At 35.1% G+C, this 21,404-nt stretch overlaps 1 protein-coding gene across 4 annotated transcripts in view; it reads left to right on the top strand.

Annotated features, from left to right (window-relative positions):
* The window catches only part of LOC105196461 (myb-like protein D), a 31,780-nt gene that overhangs the window by 5,643 nt on the left and 4,733 nt on the right, over positions 1 to 21,404 (top strand). For all 4 annotated transcript variants that reach the window (XM_011162409.3, XM_011162411.3, XM_011162410.3 and 1 more), the window contains one exon: positions 17,993 to 18,226. In XM_011162409.3, the coding sequence (XP_011160711.2) occupies positions 17,993 to 18,226 (234 nt within the window). The remainder of the gene's footprint in view (positions 1 to 17,992; positions 18,227 to 21,404) is intronic.

The raw sequence follows: 21,404 nt of genomic DNA, 5'->3' as shown, positions 1-21,404 counted from the left end.
AGATAATTATTTAGATAAATAAATGACTTTTCCTTATATTTATCTAGATTATTAGAAGCTATATCATCTCTATCTTTATATTAGATAAAATAATTGTTGTGTTTTTTTAAATCATCAAGTTAATCTGAACGATAATGAAAATGAAGTATTATTTTTAGCTTCAACTTCGAAGTATATTCTAACAGGAGACTTTTTCAAAGTGACAATAACAGATTGCATGCATTAAAAAATAATACTGCAATATATATAAAAATGATACCGAAACTGTAAGTTTGAGAAATTCTGCAAAGACTTTGTCAGCCATTGTAATGTAAATCGTAATGACTGGCAAAGCCCTCGTAATATCCCTTCTATATTTTTCAACTTTGATCTTTATTTGCGCATTGATCCAAATTAAAAGAGGAATATTTTTTGTCGGATTAAAGAACTCTTATTTTTTAAGAAGTATCAACTTAGACACAAAAATATATGTATATATTATTATTATTACTTTTATCCTAAATTGTTTTGTTCAACAGCGATATTAAAATTGTCCAGATAAAGAAATAATTTTATCATTTACTTAGATATTTAAAAATTTAAAATTAAATCATCTTCAATTTATGTAAAATACATTTACATGCAATTTATTTTATTCTCCTATTGGTAATTAATTTTAAGTTATCTAAGTGCAAATACTACAAAAATATAAATTTGTATGAGTCGATATTTAGAATTGATATTGAAGGAACTTCATTTATTGTTATTAAAGATAATCTAATTTCTGGGAGTGAGGGAAACGTCAGTCGTGATGGCTCGTACGTTTTATGTAGCGTAACGCATTCTCTGGGAATAGTGACCGAGAGTAACACTTGCACTTTCGGAATGCTGGCTTCAAGCTCGGATAACGATTTGATTGATCGCTATGAAACACCACTGTATGCTAGTAAATTTTTTATGTGGTTGATACATTAACCGCGCAGTCGGGCAACCGCAATTTACGGCATCGAAATGTCGTGCGTGATTTTGCAGACCGCGCCAGTGAACAGTGTAAGAAACTTGATTTCACATAAAAAAAAAAGGAATTAAGTAGGTGTATCGAGACTTCGACCTGAAATCATAAATATCGCTCTGGGTAAACCACCGTGCAGCGTGCCCTACATTCGTCGTTCCTCGCTTCCTCATTGTACACGAAGGTACGCAGATTTATCTCCATACTCTGTGCATCTCGCTTGTATAAGGTCGCGTTAATTTTTTTATTTTCCGTTAACATATTTTTATTTTCACAATTGGTTTTGACATAGACATTTTAATCGATATAACGGAAACAATTTAATATCAAATACTATACCGAATAAGGCCCATATAATGCATTTTATTTTTTAAAAACTGTGTTTATATTGGAATATTTGTAATAAATTAAATGACAATAAAATTTTCATTTTCCAATAACACACAAAAATAAAATGTATTTTTCAGAGTAGAATATTTGTAAATAAAAAAAAATTAAGGTTTATTTTTAAACATCACAATTATCTTTAATTTTGTCTTTAATTAATTTTTTAATTTTTAGAAATTTCGAGTCATTTTGATATAATTTTAACTTCTTAAATGTTAGCAGTATTAAAAAATCTTTATTCTCTTGTGTAAATCTACATAATAAATAAATAATAATGGCTACATAATGCGTTTTATTTGACGACTGCATCACTACTAAAAAGTCACTAAAAAAATTATACTTGTAAGTACATAAATATACTTATATAAAAAATCGATACATATATATTTATTTTCTCCTATTGTTGAATAATATTATAATATTATAATAAACCACAATAAAATAATACATATTTAATAAACTTTAGAACGCATTTTTATAAAAGTGACTTTACATTCTATGTTACAAAGTTTTTGTTGTATTAAACAGATGGTTTATTGTCGGTTTTAATTTTTCGGCCTGTGTTTACTTACTTCCTCTGACATCTTTTAAGAATATACTTTAGGTATAAAACGCGTTTTTTAATTGATAAATTCAATCTTATTTAGTGCTGATTTAGTCTTATTCGGCTCAGGTACCTTATATAGAACTGTCAATGTTTTCAACAGTTTCACTATAAAGCCACACAGTTATTATTCCAATTATAATGTCTTTTATAAATATGTTATTTCACATGTATATTGAAATATTATACAAACGCGTTTTTGTATTGTTTTCATAAAAAAAGATATTCTATAAAAATATATTTTATATATAAATGTTATTTGTAGGAAAGTTCGAATTTGGATTACGGTATGTTTATAGCAATCATTCGCTTTGCGACAATTTCTTAACGCTTTCTTTGCATAATAGAATTCTTGCGGTTGAGACAAACAGATGGAATTGCAAATGTCGGAATATCATGTGAAATTACTTCCGAGTCTGAGAACACTTCGTCATTGTTTACATCATAGTGTGGCGATTCTTGAAATCTCATGAATTTCGATTACGTTTTCATGATAAATACCGAGACGTTTGATTATTACGATTTAGCTAGTTTCAAAGGGAAATAGCGTGCAATAGGAAACGACAGCTCTACTTCCGCATAATTAACAGTTCAAAGCTTAGTTTCAAGTACGGCAAAGTGCCTGATATAACCCGCGTTTGAAATTGCCATGGCAATTTCTTAGGGCGAAACATTCGGCGTGCCATTGGTATTTCATCATATTGGTTGAAACTCATGAACTAAACTTCCATTAAAATTTGTTAATAAAGAAATGCTTCGTTCATGTAAATAAATGAAAATAAAACAGGGGGGAATGGGTATATAGATGCAAATCAGCATCAAGTATTATATTAAATTAATTAATTTAATATAAATAGTGATATTACTAATTCTTATTCGACATGCTGTGTTATGACCAAAAATTAATTCGGTGTACATTCTGGTTGAATTCGGAGAAGTATATAAAATCACATAAATAAATATAAGCACTAAGACCTAGCTACGACCGAAGGCTTTCTTACTATCATTGTGTTGTTACACTATCGGTCCAATAACATATTTGTAATTAGAAAATAAAACATTGCATATTTCGATAGTTAAAAAAATGTGCACGTATAATTCCCTCGTTTTTTCTAATAATTTTTATTTTGCCTTCACGTACGTTTTACGCGACATTATATTTATTATTTATAATTTTTATTATTTAGATATTATTATAATTTATATAAGGTTTTAATTATTTATAATTAATACTCAAAATAAAGAAAATAATCTTCTGCCGAGTCGATCATAGTAGCATGAAAAAGCGTACACGCCTTCCGCATTAATTGCATGTCATTTCAATGAGTGATTACATACTGCGGAGCAGTATACGCAATTAGAACGTTATACATTTAATGGCCAGATAATCTGTTTAGTAAGTTAGAGGTATACGTTCCGTTTAGGAGAGTGGCTGGTTTTACTGTCGGCGTATTTAATTAAGGAATCTTCATAAAGCCTTAACTGATGGCGGCACGAAATAATTAAGTTAAATATCCGAGAATATTATTTTCGCGCGGAATTCAATGAAACTGTGATAGAAATTAATTGGCAAGTTAGGCGTCAGCGGGGTAGCTAATGGACTTTGATTAAGTGCGTATATATTGAGAAATCGGTTAACGTTTATGCTTATCAGGTAACTTTAACAGAAAAATTAAAACTTTCTTCTTTCAGAGGAAAACTATCCATCATCTTTCCCTCACTCGCGCACATTTTATCAGTGCGTAACTAGTTACATAATTACCCGTTTTGTTACACGTAATAACGTATAAAAGCGTATATTGGGCGCATTCAACCGACAATATAAGTCTACCGGAATTTCTCGGAATATATACTTTCTCGTGAAAGTGGAACAGCAATAAATTAACAGTAATTCGTAAAACTCAAGAGCAAATTGTTCTCGAAACTACTAGTTTATTTCGCTTTCGAGGTATAACGGCAATTCCACCGAAATCTCCCGGGCGCGGCGGCGTGCCGCGCCGGCGCGACGTATCGTCACGTTCGGAAATCCCGACGTGTCTTGCCCCGATCAAACAGATAGCTTCATTGCATCCGTGCTTTATGCGCGCGGCATTGATGCCGCGTGACTACGCATGCAGATCGCGAGCTAAGCAGCATTACTCTCGTTTAGCATTACTATAAATTTTCATGAAGCTGATTCACACGTGTGTGTGTGTGTGCGCGCAACCCAGTTCGGTGTCTGGACAACTGGCTGGTGTGTATGAAGAAGGTGAAATGACCGATGATAAACACCGGCACAGATACGACCTACTTCATCGTCTGCCTCCGAGAGCCAAACTTTCTTTCTTTTTCACTACGAAAATTATGCCCGCGAAATCACGAGCGTATTGATTGAGGGAACTTTATCTCTTTCTCGCACGTGACACACGACCGTGTACAAGACTTCGCTCCGAACTATACCTCATCGAAGTACGAATTAATTTTCGCCGCGCGATACGTCAATCAAATGTTAGATGGACTTTGCGAAATTAAATTAATAGACTCGGTCCCTCTCGAACGTGCCGCGGGTCTCATTTCTCTCTGAAATAATGGCCTTTCGAAATATGCAATCTTTCTTTATGTAAATACACTTTCGCATTTCTATCATCCGGAAAGTTCCAACGGCTACGTAAATGACTTATGTAAGTACACCTGAATTACTAATATCACGCATTAGCTTTGCTAACGAAGCGATGCCGACGACGACGACACCGCGCGCACGACCAAGATCGCACGACCCACTTCGTCCGGCGATTTCCGCTTTTACGCGGCCGCGGCTGCTTTCCGCGTATTCAAGAGAGATGGATTCGCAGAGGCCTCTAACCGCTGCGCCGCCGGTGGCAGATGGCGGGAGGTCGACTTCATGAATTTCCCGGTTGAAGAAAACGCGCTAGGCATGTCCACAAGACAAATCGGGTGGGAAAAGAGAAAGCGGGTCAAAGAGGCCACCACGACGACGACGACAACAGCGGCGGCAACGGCAACATAGTAGTTTCAAGCTTCCTCTTGGATTCGATTAAAGCACCTTCCCTCATATTTTTTTCGCATTTTTCCCGTCGCCCCCGTTCGTCTCGTATTCCCGGCTTTCCGCCTACGTACGTTTGAGCTTTTTACAAAAGCTTTCCTCGGCCTGGACGTTTATCGAGAAATTCGAAACCGTGCGGCGTATAAGCTTGTCCTTTACTTAGCATCTTGTTTTCCAATTATCTAATAATAGGACCTGCGATATCGTCGTAAAATTATTCCATGTGAGCGGGGTAATGCGGGGTAATATTGAATTTACGAGTGGATTATTAAACAAACACTTGCAACGCGTGTATCCAACAAACCTTGTAATAATTTCATATTTTGAGTTAATATGTAACGTAATATCAATTAAAATCAGTAAACATGAATTTGAGATAGCGTATTACGTGAAAAAGCTATTGATGATATAATTAGCGCTATTGTTAAATATAGAAAGTATCTCATGTTTCTATGAGTATATCAATAAATTTCACGGATGACGAGTTTATAAGCGTAAATAAAAGTTATAAAATGTACGTAGCACACAATTGTTATAATTGTGTTTTTTATTTTTATTTTTTGCATAATACGTGATCTTTAACTCTGAAATAAAAAGATATGTAGGCGAGCACAAATCTCACTCTCGGCGTATCGGAACAATAACCGCAATCAATATTCAGTCCAAAACGACTGATAATCTGTTTCTGCGGTCTCTGGGGATAACAATTGCTATCCCAAGAATAATCTAGAGCAGGGTTCTATATTCGCGTCAACCATATGACTCGAACTACTACGGATGATTTGCCACGCGCGTTTTCGTCCAGCAAAGAACAGTAACAAAATGTGTTCTTCATCAACAAACGTTACTCGATGCTCCGTAATTTGTAGCTGATGCACCGTTATCAAATGATGAAAGAGCACAGGTGTGCATTTACATATAGCGTGTTCGTACGCGTGACACGCGTACGCGTGACACGAGTAACCCAAAATTTGGAGAATCTCCGTCTGATCGAAGAACCGGTTTACCAGATCTTTAACGGAATACATACATTCCACATAATATTCTGAAAATTGTAACGGGAATCGCATGCCACTGGCACTCGGTACGATCTAGAGTTACACGTAAACGTGCCATATTTCCCCGTAATCTGAAGCGTCACCTTGACCTCGACACACATGAATATTCTAAGGTTATATATTATTTTCTTCTTGGCACTTGGAGGAGAAATAATGTACGGTGTGTTAAACCGTGAAGAAAAAAAATTCTTATTCCCATTTCTCTACATTAGAAAATTTTCAATTCCGGTACTTTCAGCCTTGCACGGAATGTGCAAGCCGCAATCCGTTTTCTTATTTACTTCGCGCAATAATTTCCGAACCGCGAAGCCACGGTTTCTGCATTTAATTAATTAAAAGCCATGCGAGCGTAACTTATATATCTAATTACAAATATCTCACAGCCTACGAGAAGTGCAACAATTTGCTACAAGAGAGAAACAAAATGGAACATTAGAACTAAAAGTAATGAAAAATCAGTTGAAATAGAAGAACGATCAAGAATTATACAAAATAAAGTTATTAATGCTGCGTGTGTATATTATTTTGTAATAATTGAGGGACTCGTTGAAAAACTAGTCAGTTTTATTATTAGAAACCTTTTAGTATGAACTAGTTTCTCCGAGCGATTAGAATTCAAATTTTTCAGCATTGCCCGCGGGTCATATTAATATGTCTAACACAAACTCTAGCGGCTTTCCTTTTTTATTTATTCTCTGTCTATCTATTGAGACGACGCGGACGGAGAGATGATTTAGTTTGCAGATCGGATTTTGACAGGCCTGGCCTAGCAAGCATGAAAAGGATTTTGTACGCTATTGCGATATTTTATTCTAGTTCAAATTTTACATTTTGAAAAATGATTGTGAGCCGAACTGACAAGCTACGTGGGCCGAACAGTGGGCACCCGTGTTTTACAGTATTAACAAAAAACTACTTTTTAATTATACTATGCAAAATGTTTTACGAAAATTGTTGACAAGTAAAGATTACTTTGTTAATATATTCAAATAAAAATGATTTGATTGGTAATGATAATTTTTATACATTAAAAAAAATATTTTAATAGAACTGTTTATCATCCTAATTTGTTAAATCGCATTATGTCACAAGAATTAAATTTTATAAAAACCATGTAAAATTGGCAAAAGTATTTCTATTGTTGTCATCTGTAGTTAATGTATAAAACAAGCCTTTGCGAATTAAGTTATAAATATGTAAATTGTTTAATACATCAACTATAGATGACAGCAATAAAAATATTTTTTGCCAACTTTACATGATTTTTATGATAATGTAGTTCTTGTGACAATTTGAGATTTAACTTAATTAGGATACATGCATAGGATGTATACATAGAAGTACTATATGACCGAAATAAATTAATAATTACAGAAATTTTTTTAATCTTTGGAAATTTTGTCTTTCAAAGGACAATATAGTACTATGATTTGCTTTGATGATCTTTCGCTTTGCAAGCAATTGTTCTAGCACTAAGCTACTTAGCTCCCACATTGAAGTAAAATTGAATTGTATATTTATATACATATAAAATATTGTTCGATATAATACAAGAATTTTATGTAAAACGTTCCTTTTACAAGAGAATAAAATGCTTCTATCCAAATTTGAACCAGAGTCTTTGGCATAAAGAGTAAATGCCTAATTCTCTGTGCCACGATTGCCACAACAATAATTTATTAAAAATAAATTAAATGAATATGAAGCAAATTTGCGTGACTGACAGTTTAGAACTCTCACATAAAGCTCTGATCTGGAAATAAGTCTGCACAAATGATTTCTGAAGAACAAGAGAAGTTAAGGAAAGTAGAATTATATTACAGTAATTCCATCAACAAAAGAAATTAAATGTATGCCAAGTAGAAGCGCAGAAAGCGAATTGAAGAACAGAGAAAATCTATTAAAATTTTTGTAGCTGAACGAAGTAAATTGTAGGATATAATTCGTAAATAGCAAAAAAAGGTCCAAAGGAAATTAGTATAAGAATATAAGAATATTTTTTTATAAAAATAGAAAATAATATAAGAATAATCATAAGAACGTAAGAATATCTGTCTATTGATAAATAAAATTATATTGTGTTACTTTTAATTTGTGATTTTTTCTTTCTGGAGCAAAAAACTAAATTTTTTTAAAATAAAAACCATCATAAATAAAACCACTTTCCTTCAAAAATATATTTTATATCAGTTACATTCTCGTGTTACCTCATAACTGCTTCATTGCTCTCGTAATTATTCTTTATAAATATTTTAATTACGATCCTTTCAATATTCCTACAGAAAGAGATTTACATGCCAATTAAATGTTTGTAATTATTTTTGTTCAAGTATAAGTTGACGCATTTAGCCTCAAACAAAAGTTATTATTATTATATTTTTCTTTAGTATATTATATTTAATTTAAATTTATATTAGTTAAACCTTTAGGAAATAGAGAAATATAAAGAAATGAATTTTAAAACTTGCAAACAATAATTTTATTTTTCTTTTTCAAAACAAGGTTTTTAATCCTGTATTTATTCGTTGCCTAGGGTGTTGTAAGTGAGACCAATTCCATCTATTTACTTAAAGGTTAAATATAGGATTTGTTTTTATTTGTGATCATGTGATTTAAAAAAAATGTATAGCATTCTTTTTTCAATTGTACATTTTATATATTTGATATATATATAAAAAGTAGTACTAGTGATAATAATTGATTATTAATATTATCGATTTTCATCGTTCTTTCTAGTAATGTGCATTTGCTTCCTTTAATGTATTCTGTGTCATAATTATAAGAAAAGGAAAAGGAAATAAAACTGTAAAAAGGTATATAAAAATGTATAAAATAAATATAATTAGATCTCTAAGATTATTAATAAATAAATAGGGACGATTTAATAAAAGAGTTTGTACGTTCACCAACCGGCATCATTTATTAATAATATCACAGATTAACTATAAATATTTTATGCACCTTTGTATACTTTCTTACAGTTTTGCTTTCTTCTTTTGTTTTTTGCATTTAAGTATATTACTTTATTTTAAACTAGAACAGTACAAAGCGCGCACTTTGTGCACATCATTTATATTTATAAATGCACATATATTTTTTAACACTGTACATTTTTTATGACATATAATACATAATCATATATGTGACAAAAGTATCCTTATAATAAAATGTAAAGCTAATTTTAAGTAAAAAACTGTTTTCTTTTAAAAGTGAAAGGATATATATTTCGCAATATAATGTTAGACATTCAAGAAAATAATATCTACTACTTTATTACCTCTTAAGAGGTTGCATTTTTAAAAATGATTAGCAAGTCATATCATTATTAATGTCGTTATAAAGACCTTCACGGATATTGAGATTTTTAATCAGCATATTGGTACAATTTAGTTTTAAAAACAATTCGTAAAGAAAAAGAGATAATGAAGAAAATATATTTAAATATTTTAATAGTAAAACTTCACCAGTGTCACCATTACCACTGTAGTGTTCAATCTGTACTGTCTGTACTTAGATTAATTTATTTCTCAATATTCATAATAATTTCTACAACTTGTTTATTATTTTCCTCTATATCGATAATTTATGCAAAAAGTATGGTACACTTAATTTTATTAAAATCTTTATTTCATGTTAGATCACCTGGTATATCTTCTATAATATCGACATTAATGGATGCAATATAACACTCCGGAAGTTATATATTATCTTAACTTCAAAGGGGAAGGGGAGAGATCTGCGGTAATGCTGTTTTGAATTATCGTAAATATTTTCCGCAATATCGGCGCTATTCCGCCGTATTCACGATAAGAATGTCGACACGGTAATATGACGCTCCTTTCTATGCATGAGATCGTTGACATTTCTGCGGCGGACGCGCGGTTGCAATCACGCATAAATAATTGAGCGTATTTATGAAAGTGCACTTTCTTCTTCGGGATTCACACCTCGTTCTGATGGACGTGTGGCACTACCATTGCTTGCAAAATGATTATTGCTTCTCGATAAAATCGTAATCCATTCTATTATCGGAGATGAGCCAGAAGCCGGTTGCTCATCGTTGATTTCACAAGTTATTCAATGACGCATAATTAATGCGTCGCAAAATACGTTACTATATACCCTGAAATAGAAGCACGTACTAACTAAAGAATTCCCGTTTCCAGAGTGAGTAGTTGATAAACAGGAAGTGAGTTTCCTACATATAGAATTACTTAGAAGCGAATATATTTTTCACAGTACATTTGTTATTTCTAGAAATTATAATTTCTAAGTAATTGACAGACGGTTTTTAAGATCAATGTTTTTTTTATTGTATTACATTTAATTTGTCATAAAAATTATTTTATACAATATAATTATTATGCACAATCATTTAAAGTGTACAGTATATTTTATAAAATTTATTTTTTATGATTGTTTTAGTAGAAGGTGCTTGTTAAAAGTAACACAATTAAAGTGTAGATTAAGTTATAAGTTAATTAATAAGATATTAATAATAAAATTACAGAGAGAGTATAAATAAAATTAGAGAGAGCAGGAAGCATGCAGTAAACGAGAAAGAAATCGATTTGAAAATTAATACGGAAATTTCAAGTATTCCTACATTAATCATGTAATAAACAGTGAAAGCTTTCAGTTTTGGTCTCAATGAAATTAAATGTCAATTCGATTCAGGATCAGATTTGCGCTTTTGGGAATGTCAATTGAACATCAAAAGGATCAAAAGTAATTATATAGATAAATCTGTTTATATTTTGATAAAACTAAAATAGATTAAGTGTTTGGAAAATGCAAAAGTCAAACGTAAAACTTTGGACGATGCTTGTAAAATAGCCGGTAATTTTAAACTTAATCTTTGTGGATCACGTGACGTTTCAAAAGATCGCAAATTTAACGTGAATTAAAGGGAAAATATTTCTGCCGTGCGAAAAAGATACAAACGATAACGGACAGGCGGCACATTTCAAGGAAAAGGAATCCTTTTCGTAAAAATGTCGGATTCTCACAGTACAGCGTTCTGTATTTAAATGAGGTGAAGCGCCTGTTCCAGAAAAAGAACTTCTCCGCGATGTGCAATTGTCTTAGAAGTCTTCACTTTCCGTTCGTATAATTACTTGGCTTTTAATTTTAAATGAAAAACGCGATGAGCGGCGCGGCGAGTGATGCCAGTCGATATACAATGCCGATATATATAATGCTTCTCACGAATTACATTCTCGGAATAATCCACGGATTAATCGAGCCGCTCGTAACTCGCGACTCCGCGGGGCAATGCGCGACCGCAATTACTCGATTTAATGATCGACCGGAACATGTGACGGTACCCCCCTAGCAACCCCCTTGCAAAAGCCGTACGTAACCTCGCGTATGAATTCGCGGTTGACATTTCGCTACGCGAGGTAGGTCAAGCCGCGCGAGGAAGCGCGATACGGCAAATTTGCATGCCGATACGCGCGCGCTGATCCGCGGTGTGCGCGGCCGGAGGCTCGACCGGATGTGGTTTCTCGAACGAGAGGGATCCATCATCGATCCGCGTGTTGCGGGACTTCGGCGGGAAATGCACGTGAAATTACGTCACGCTCGTGTAGACCTTAAGAGAGGAACTCGGCAGAATGCATTCATCGGACGGCGGCGCATTTGCATCGATTATCCCGACAAAGGTCAGATCTCGCCTGACATCATCGCCTGCGATGCACGGGCGCAGATGCAGAACCGCCGTGTGCACACACGTGGCCGTTTCTTTCTTCGCCGGTGATGTTGGTGGTGTTATGCATCGCGAAGCGGGAAACGCGAGGGGGGGAGGGGGGTTAAATCGCGATGACGTGCCTGTCGAACGCGAGAGAAACGATGGAAAATTCTTTCTTTATCCAATCGGAAGTCACGCGCCGCGATACATTCTGCCGTGCCGGGGCCGCGTGACTTTTTATATTATCTTGTGCCATCCTCGTTCGCGCGAGACTCGCCATTGCGTAATCGAAAAGCGGAAGAAAAAATACGAGAGACACCTAAGATAGAACGCAGCCCGAAGCCGTACTCTCCGAGCGTGACACCTTTACCGTGTGCGCTAAAGCACACGGCGTGAAAGTGTTTGTCTTTCATCGACAGGATCATATACCTCGAGGCCCGGCGGCGATACGCCTAGGCGTTACAGGTGCATGCCGCGCTTTCACCTTTTTTACACATATCATTGCGCCAATGTCGATCGCGATGTCTTCGCTAATCGAGCGCGCTAATCGCGTCTTGTGCAATCGCGCGATGATCGGTCCCCGCCACGTGAGAACTCGAAGAGATCGCACCGCGTATCGCTGCCTATCTGAACGCTCAAGTATATCCCTTTCCGTTTATATTCCTTTCTCTCCAATTCCGTGCTCGAATCTTATTCTCGCATAAAGCGCGCCGTGAAAGTCCGTATGGTGTATTTAGAGATCATTATTACAGAAATAGCGAAGCTATACAGCGAGCTTCCATTACGCCTCCCGCTCTCGCGAGGAATTGAATCATACTGAGCCAGCTGCCATTGATCGCGCCGCAATCGTTAGTCACTCACTGTCGTCATTATGCCGCCGGCTTAGCCTCAGAGCTATTGATATGACAATAAGTACTCCGATTTAGAGAGGATCGACCAACGTTGAATTCATGAACGTAGATACTCACGCGTCTGGCAATTGCCCGATCTGAAAATGTTTGCGTTGAACTGTCGGAGATATTAAATACACTGAGCAATTAATGATCAAATAAATTTTCTAATTACTGGTACTAAAAACTTAGTTACATTTAGCGAACCATTTGGTTATATTGGTTGTGTAAAAGCAATCGTTAAGGCTGCATATCGTTTGGTCATAACAATTACGTATTTGGTAATTATAGCTATAAAATTCATTTGATCGCTATTTAACTAAACGCTCGGTCTATCTCACCAGATATTTCTCTCAGTGTAGAGATCCGATAAAAAATAAACATCTCATGTCGCATGTTTATACCGGCATAAGTTTAACGCCGCTGTGGGACTTCGTTAACTTAATTTCATGCTCGTTTAACTACCCTTCATAATGCGTATTTCTAGTCCGTGATGCAGGCTCTGCCACGTGTCAACGAGCGGCGTTTTGTTATCCGTCCGTTTATCGGAAGAAGTCTTAACATTTCGCGAACGAGAAGTGTTAATGCGCCGGTATTTTGGCCAGCAGCGACTAAATCCATCCGCGCGTGCAAATAAAAACTCTTTTAGAGAGAGCTCCTATAATTTTTATATATTTTGAAGTATGTACATGAATGGCAAAAAGTTTTCTTGTCTCAAGTGAAAATACATTTTCTTGATTTATAATTTATTAATTCAAGGAAATGATTACTTGTAACAATAATTTTTTTCTTGATTAAGATTAATATTTTATTGGAACAAAAAAATTATTACAAGTAATTATTTCTTTGAATTAATAAATTATATTTAAAGATTGTTTAATCTATCATTAGCTTGTAATTGCAAATAAAGATATTATGTACAATTGTTAGCAATGAGAACCAGCTTTTGAGCCCCTGATAATTATTGTTTGTAATAGTAATTAATTAATTCAATAAGAGCCTGAATAATAAGTTACTGTTAATTTTTACTAAATTATAATTCAAGAAAATGTATTTACTTTACTTGGGACAAGACATTTTTTTTATTTTGTAGATTTTACATACTAACAATTGTAAATAATAATCAACTTCCGCCCATATAAAGCGTGGTTTTTCATGGTCAGCGTAGTGTTTGCTCGTCAGCAAAGTGTTAACACACAAATTCCGGTCAGTAGGCGACCCGATCTCTCGTAACATTATTCCAGTTACGGAGAAATCGCCTCTTCGGCGCCTTGATTTGTCTGCATTACCAGCTAGAGTCATTCTACCTCTATTAATCGCTAGTTCAAAGCGTGCCGTCGTTTCGTATGTAATACGTACGGCCAGGTGCAACTTTCATTAAACGCTCGTGAAATTATCTTGTATTTGAGTACGCACTCGGCGTACCACACCGAGCGTGTACTCTGTGTGTTATACCGCGGCTATGAAATTCAGGCTCATTAAACTCGTGCCACACGTATATTGTAATTACCCGCTGCCATTATATTTTACAATATGTTGGACGTTTAATTAATCACACGTTAATCATGTACATGATTGATAGAATCTGAATCACTTTTAAAACTAAAAATCAAAATTAAATTTGCGCTGCGTCTCTCTGTTCCGTAGTAATTAATTGCTTCGCAAAGCAGACGGGGGAACTCTGAGAATTATAGATTATGGAAAGGGTTGATTAGTTTTGCATCCGATCAGTGATCAAAGATGTTAAAAAAAGACACGTACCACCGCGATTGATACAAGGAAAAACCAAGATAAAATTGTAAGGGAAGGGGGAAAAGCAGGAAGACTGTAATAAATTAAAGGAGAAAGTCTTTTGCAAAAATTTATCTATTTTAAATTAACGCAGTATCAATTTCTTTAAAGACGCCACGTTTGCACAGATTTTATCTATCACACATTTATATTGCACGCTTTATTGCGCAGTCTTGTGCTATTTCTACTTATTTGAAAACTATGTGCTCTCAATACTTATCAAGGCAAACAACTTCTGTGGCACAAATTTTCCAGACAACTCAATTATAATCCAGGAATGACAGTATATTAATAATTTTATTAACTTTCGCTTTTATACAGCCATTCTAATATGCCGTGCGCGATTTTGCAAGCCTTGGAACATTGCCTTTTATGTCGAGCCGCGCTGTCCGAAGAGATCTCTATTGGATCGTAAGAATCACGGGGCGTGGATAATGTTGTGTGGGATCATCGCGACGTGCAAAAAGTTATTCACGTCGTATGATCCGTGCCGGCTTTACACAAGAAACCATGATGGAAACCATGATGGATAAATTGTTTTCTTGCAAGCCGTCCCTTTCCCATCGGTCTCGCAAGAAAAGCCGTGCTTACTTGAAACTCGCATGTAGACTGAAAAATGTTAAAGCGCCCGTAACAATCAATCACCTTTGTAACAAGATCATAATTACTGATAAACAAAAGTATAATTAAGAATCGGCAACAATTGCACATTTATACTTTGCGATATAAAGCCCAAGGGAAATAAGCAGCGCAGACGTCTGCGCTTCTGGGCAGGCGAGTGCAGAAATAGATGACCTTATTAAATTTTTTCACATGTAGGAATGGAAGCCAGTACAGCGAAATTGATAGCCGCCGGAGAAAGGACATGTTGAGTCAAGGTCACTTTAATTCTTGTCTTCGCTTTTTGAGAAGCGTTCCAGTAGGGATGCGAGTATGTAAGTGGCATGGCAATTACCAATAAAATAAGATACATCGCGTGGCATCGCGTTTAACATCTCGCTTTGTAAAACAGAATTAATCTCTAATAGATGAGAGGAATTACTGTCATAATAAATCGTGTGTGAAACCGTAGAGAAAATAACTTTCTGATGTTAATGTGACAGAGAGCATAAAATCGAACGGACAAACGTTTTTCGAGCAGTGATAAGTTGAAATTATAGCATCGATTTAATATTTGGAATGCGTATGCGAGGATGCGTGCGCAAAAAGTTTTGCTCCCCAGTAGTTTACGATGCGAAGCTCGGCACTTTGTTAGGCCATCTGGCTCGCGTGTATACGTGGCCGTATTGGAGGCTCTGCCTCCTTCAAGACGGTATGCAATTATGATCGAAGGCAATTACTATACGTGTCATTTGCGTAGGGTAACGGGTATCGGTAGGAACAAGTAGGTTAGCAAAAAATTAGTAATCGTTAGCCGAGATCTTAGCCGTGCATACTTCTACAATGATAATGTGCTTTTATGGTGCAGATCATGCACCTGGTACGAGTCCGGTTTCCGTTGAAGTACGTTCATTAGCAGTCGTGCGTCGTGCGAGCACGTGGTGATCTATAATGCTGATCGGATGCGATCGCGCTCTGCATATGCGCGTAGAACGACCGTGCCGGACAGCGAAAATTTTGTCATACCTCGAGCGAACGTTAGGACTACTGAATTCATAGTAAATTCACGTCCGCATTCAATGTTTCCACGCGAGGCCGAGCCAGCGTGTGGTAGCGGTTACATCAATTTCGAAAAATGATATTTTGCTCACATATGGGATTTCCAATAAATAAATGTAAAAGGTTTCAGTTTTGCTCCGGGGAAGAGGACATTTTTGTGACACGATAGCCAATATTCTTTAAACTATACGAGTACGCATTTCATTCGTTACGCTTCAAACGCAATAAATGACAGCCTGGAGTTTTTATGAGGACGATAACATTAATAAAGAGAGACGATTCTTTTTACGTAATATAATTTTTTTTTATACTTGTAAAAGTAAAATCGCTGCTATAAAAACTCGTTACGGTAAAAATGATAAAAAACACGTTGAATATATTGAAACACATATGGATTTCATATAAATCCATGTATTAGAATTATTATATTCTATGTTATATTTATATATTAGAATCTAAATTTTATATATTAGATAATGCTAAATGACGTGAATATCTTCGTATCTGTGATGTCACTTTACTAACCGTGCATTGTAAATGCAAATACGGCAAAAATGGCAATTATGTAAAGTGCTTTATGGATGAGGAATCGTTGTCGGCATTATGCGCGACACTGAATTACCTTGCCACTTTTGCGCGGTGAAAGCTAATTTAACATAATCATTTCTCCTTTCTTTCTCTATCTCGCCTGCCACTCACCGCTACCTCCTTCTGCAACTCCGTCTATCTCGAGAAGACTACTTAAACGACATTACATAATTTCGTTGGAAAAGTATATTAAGTATTATACACACGCGCACAAGAAGCGGGCAATTCTACAAATAGCTAGATTATTGCGGAGATTGCATTCGTGTCTGGTATGCGAAAAATTATACGACATTATATCATAACGAAACGTGACAGTTTTTTTTTACGCGGATGATTATTTAGTTGATTTATTGCGGAAATGCAGTTTTTACGAGTGAAAGTCTAATATGTATACTGTGAATTTTTCATTACAAATGAAACTAAAAAATATGTGATGATATTTTATCTCGCGTATTATACCTTGCTGTCATAAATATCAGAAAATAAATGTAATAATAAATAATGCAGAAAATAATACGGCAGATTGACTTTTCTTGTAAAAAGTCAAATATACTGATGCACGTAATCCAACAACTGTGCACGTGTCAATGAAATCGATTGCAGAGAAACAGTCGACGAATGCACGCATTATTGAACAAGAATCGAAGTTCGAGCGACTTGCGATTGAATCGCCGAACCATAAAGAGATTTCTCTTCCATACAAAAAATTATCACCCGTACTTATTCACGAATCGATCGCAATAAAGGGAAACGTTTTATCGTTGATTTCGGAATTTTATTAATGTTATTATTTTTTTTTTTTTTGTTTGTAGTATCACTGTAAATAAATCACCGCATAAAATTATAACTAAAATAAAATACCGTCGGCAAAATACGATAACATTTATTGAAAATAAAGATCAGAGTTCAAGAGGTTATTAACCGAAACAGATAGCTTTAGTAGAAAATATCTCGCTTATTAGCACATAGAAAAATACGAACATCATACGAAACTTGTACACATTATCGTTAAGATGAATGATGTTATTAATAACAGAGGAGCTCAGTTATACGTTACGGAAAGTGGTGAGGAGATAACATCAGTGTTTGATCATTTCGCGACATGCGTTTTACAGCTGTTATATATTGATGAAATATACGTTGTACAATGTTGATAAACCATATAAACGAAGTAATCTCATCTCGCTATTGTATAGAACTCGCTCCAGGATGAGATTTTAATATTTGATTCAATCTGAGAATCATACGGAATCCTATTGTGATCCTTGGTAACGTGCTGCGTCCTATTTCAGGCATACGTGGAAAGAGAAAAGGGCAGAGTGGTGCTTTACACGACATCGCTGGGCATCGTTAGGGAGACCTTTACCAATTGTATGAAGATGAAGCAAATGTTATGGACAAACATGGTCAAGTACGATGAAGCGGATTTATTCCGCGACACGGAATTACAGACCGAGCTCAGGGACCGGATCAATTCGGAAGTCGTAACATTGCCGCAGCTCTTCGTCGATGGTCAATACATTGGGGTATGTATGCATATATCTTTGGCTAAAGTTTATTAAAGAAATTTCGAAACATACGTTTTAATACAGATATTGATTAGAAATTATTATGATGAATATGATTATGATTTGGACCATTTGTTCAAATCGGAAATGCAGACTAGAACTTGATTTCAATATTCATTGATTAAAAAGTGTCAAACAAGAATTTAAATTTGGAAAACTATTATAGGAAAGTTGATAAATGTAATTTAATGAATCTATTGTATAAAGTTATGAGTTGTCTAGGTTGGAGCCTAGAAAGGTCTTTATTATTATTTAAAGCTATCGTTATTTATATTGAAATTGAAACATCAATGCGCATTATATTTTCATTAATTTATCAAGTATTTTTATCCTTAAAATATAGGATTTAGATCGAAAATTATATTTTGTAGTCATTTTAAAATATATTCGGGATGTAAACGCTTTATACAAAAGGTTATATAACAAAACCGTGAGCAGCTGTCGTTGATGGTTCCGTCATTTGCGTTTGACATTCGTCAACCAAGTTATTTTCTTCTTAACTGTGGTATCGGTCTCTCTCACTCTCTCTATCTTTCTGTCTCTCTCTTTTACTCTCAGCCCTTTCGCAGGTGGAATAACTTCTAATAAGAAAAGTTATATTGCGCATAGCATTCGAGTACTCTGCGATCCTTTCGAATCTATCCTCTTACGCTTTATGAAGAATTTGTACAAGGCCGATGACGCGTTATGCAACTAGTGATATTCGACATCGAGACAGCCGGGAGATGGATGATGTGAAATGTCAAAGATAACTGTCGAATGAAAAATCGACAAGTGTACGGACGAAAATTTTATATCAAACTACGTTTGTTCTGTAGTCGCAGTGCAAATAGATGAGTCAACGTACTGGTAGATAGTACGCTTAAATTTGTTATACAATTAAAAAAATATAAATTTCTTACATGATTAAATGAAGCATGTCAGATGTAATGGTTAGCTATCGGATAATTGAAAAATAGAATGACTCATGGAAAAGATGTAAATGCGAAATGTTTTATTTTAAAGAAATCTCATCGTATCTTTAGAGCTATACTCTTGCATACAATGACAAAATGCGATAGCGAAGATAGCAAAGTATTCTGTTTCAGCAAACAATTCTCACGTGCGGAGTGTCGTGTTTCAGATCTTCTTGCGTTGCATTTCCTGTGAAATTGTTATTGAAATATGAAACATCTTTCGAAAATGAAAAGGTGAGACGCAAAAACGAACACTTATATAACATGAAATACTGGATTCTCTGGATATCGCGCTGCTACCTCGTTAAAAATACAAGTTTTTATTTTTTACAAATAATCATCAATATATTTTTTTTTTTACTTTAATAAATGTCTATTTTAAAGAGAAAAATACGATTCGCGTAACTAGATTATGATTCGCAATGATTATTCGTTCAATTAGTTGCCGAACCATAATAAGGAGATTACTTAATCGAGGATAAGCCATTAGGAATTTGTGACAACAAACAATCATTACCGCAGTGGTCACTTAAATGTTACAGCACTTGGGAATATGGCCACAGTAAACGCACGTATGTGTGTTTCCATTGTACACAGTTCGTAATTGCTCTCATTCACGATGAAGGTAATACAACAAGTTCGTATCATCACGTGCGGCGCGAGGAGATGCCTTTATATGCCTTCATAAAAGAGTATGTCGCTTTTATTGCGCGCGACGCGGTAAAGATCTTCGTAATCATGAGTTTCAGTTATACTCGCGCACTTTTACCAAAGTGACGATACTTGCGATGTATACTTCCGTGAAATTATGAATATCACGCATTTGTTTACACGATAAAAATTATCAACTGCTCGTATTTCCTGCACGGCTTTAAAATACGCTGCGCAACATAATTCAAGAGCAGATGAAACGATTCCGTTTTTTAAAACAAAAACTTGAAATGTGAGTTATTTTATGTAAAGAATTAAACAGAGTGCTTTCGCACGTAAAAATTTATTTACGCGGGAAGGATTTAGTTTGGACATGCATGTGACAGCCTTGATATTATTTAAACAACTTTTTTAATTACGGATGTAGATTGTCTCTTTAGATTAATATATGAATATGAAAAATTCACATCAACTTTCTCAGGAGTTTTTCCCGAAAACTCAACTCGTCGATCTTTTTAATGAAAAATACTGGACAAATAGAATGTATTTGGTTTCAAAATTCACGCACGCGTACGTACACACGCAATCGTGCTGCTATTCGAGTTTCTTTCTCCGTCTCCATTGCGGTATCCGTTTCTCAAGAGGTACTTCCAGCAACCGATAGTCGGGAGAACAGATATATGCGTAAGTGAAATGTCAAGCTATTTGATCCAAGGCCGTCGGAGAGAACGCGAAGGTGCGATTGCCTGCGTTACACCGCCTTACGGTCGCTGGTGTCTAGCACACAAGTGTATTATACACATATAAAGCTACCCGAACTGCATTCCTATCCAGCCGCGTCATACAATTATCTTCGGTATAAGCTGACCGCTGCCGAAAAGCGACGAAACGCGCGATCCTCTCTTCGTCGTTAAAACTCGCCGTCGATTTGTATATTGTCTCGCTCTCGCCACTGACCATCTTCGCGCGACGCATCCTTTTGACAGTAGTGAAAGGAGTACATCGTCGTAACTACAATCGCAATAAAACCTCTATTACGTTACATCAGACACGAGAGATTACAAGATGCGCGCTGACGAACAGGCACTTTTGAAATGTCGCATTGTTTCACTCACTCGCATTTGCACACACAGAGAGGGAATTCTTTTTCTTAGAATTTACCCGCAAAATCACGTTAGTCGTGAGACAACACGGCAATTTCGAAGAATTTCAATGCACTTGCAGTAAACAACAATTAATATAGGATTGTGATATAACGCAATTAAAATCGAGAAAAGGCCAACGAACCGTAATAGGATCATAGCACTTAATAGAATTGCTTACGTGAATTCATTTACATCTATTAAATCGTTAAACTGTGCGTCGTTACTTTCGATTTTGAAAGGCAGTTTTTTAATTGTAAACCAGAATAGACGTAATATCACAATGTATTTTAAATGGATAATCAATTTAATAATATTGATGCTGGGTATCTCTAATTAATATTAATATATATAATAATGTATCTAATGTATATAGTAATGCGTATT

The sequence above is a fragment of the Solenopsis invicta genome, chromosome 2, assembly GCF_016802725.1.
Source record: "Solenopsis invicta isolate M01_SB chromosome 2, UNIL_Sinv_3.0, whole genome shotgun sequence".
Taxonomy (NCBI): Eukaryota; Metazoa; Arthropoda; class Insecta; order Hymenoptera; family Formicidae; genus Solenopsis; species Solenopsis invicta.
Note: the sequence above shows the minus strand (reverse complement) of the source record. Positions and strands in the feature narration are given on the sequence as shown.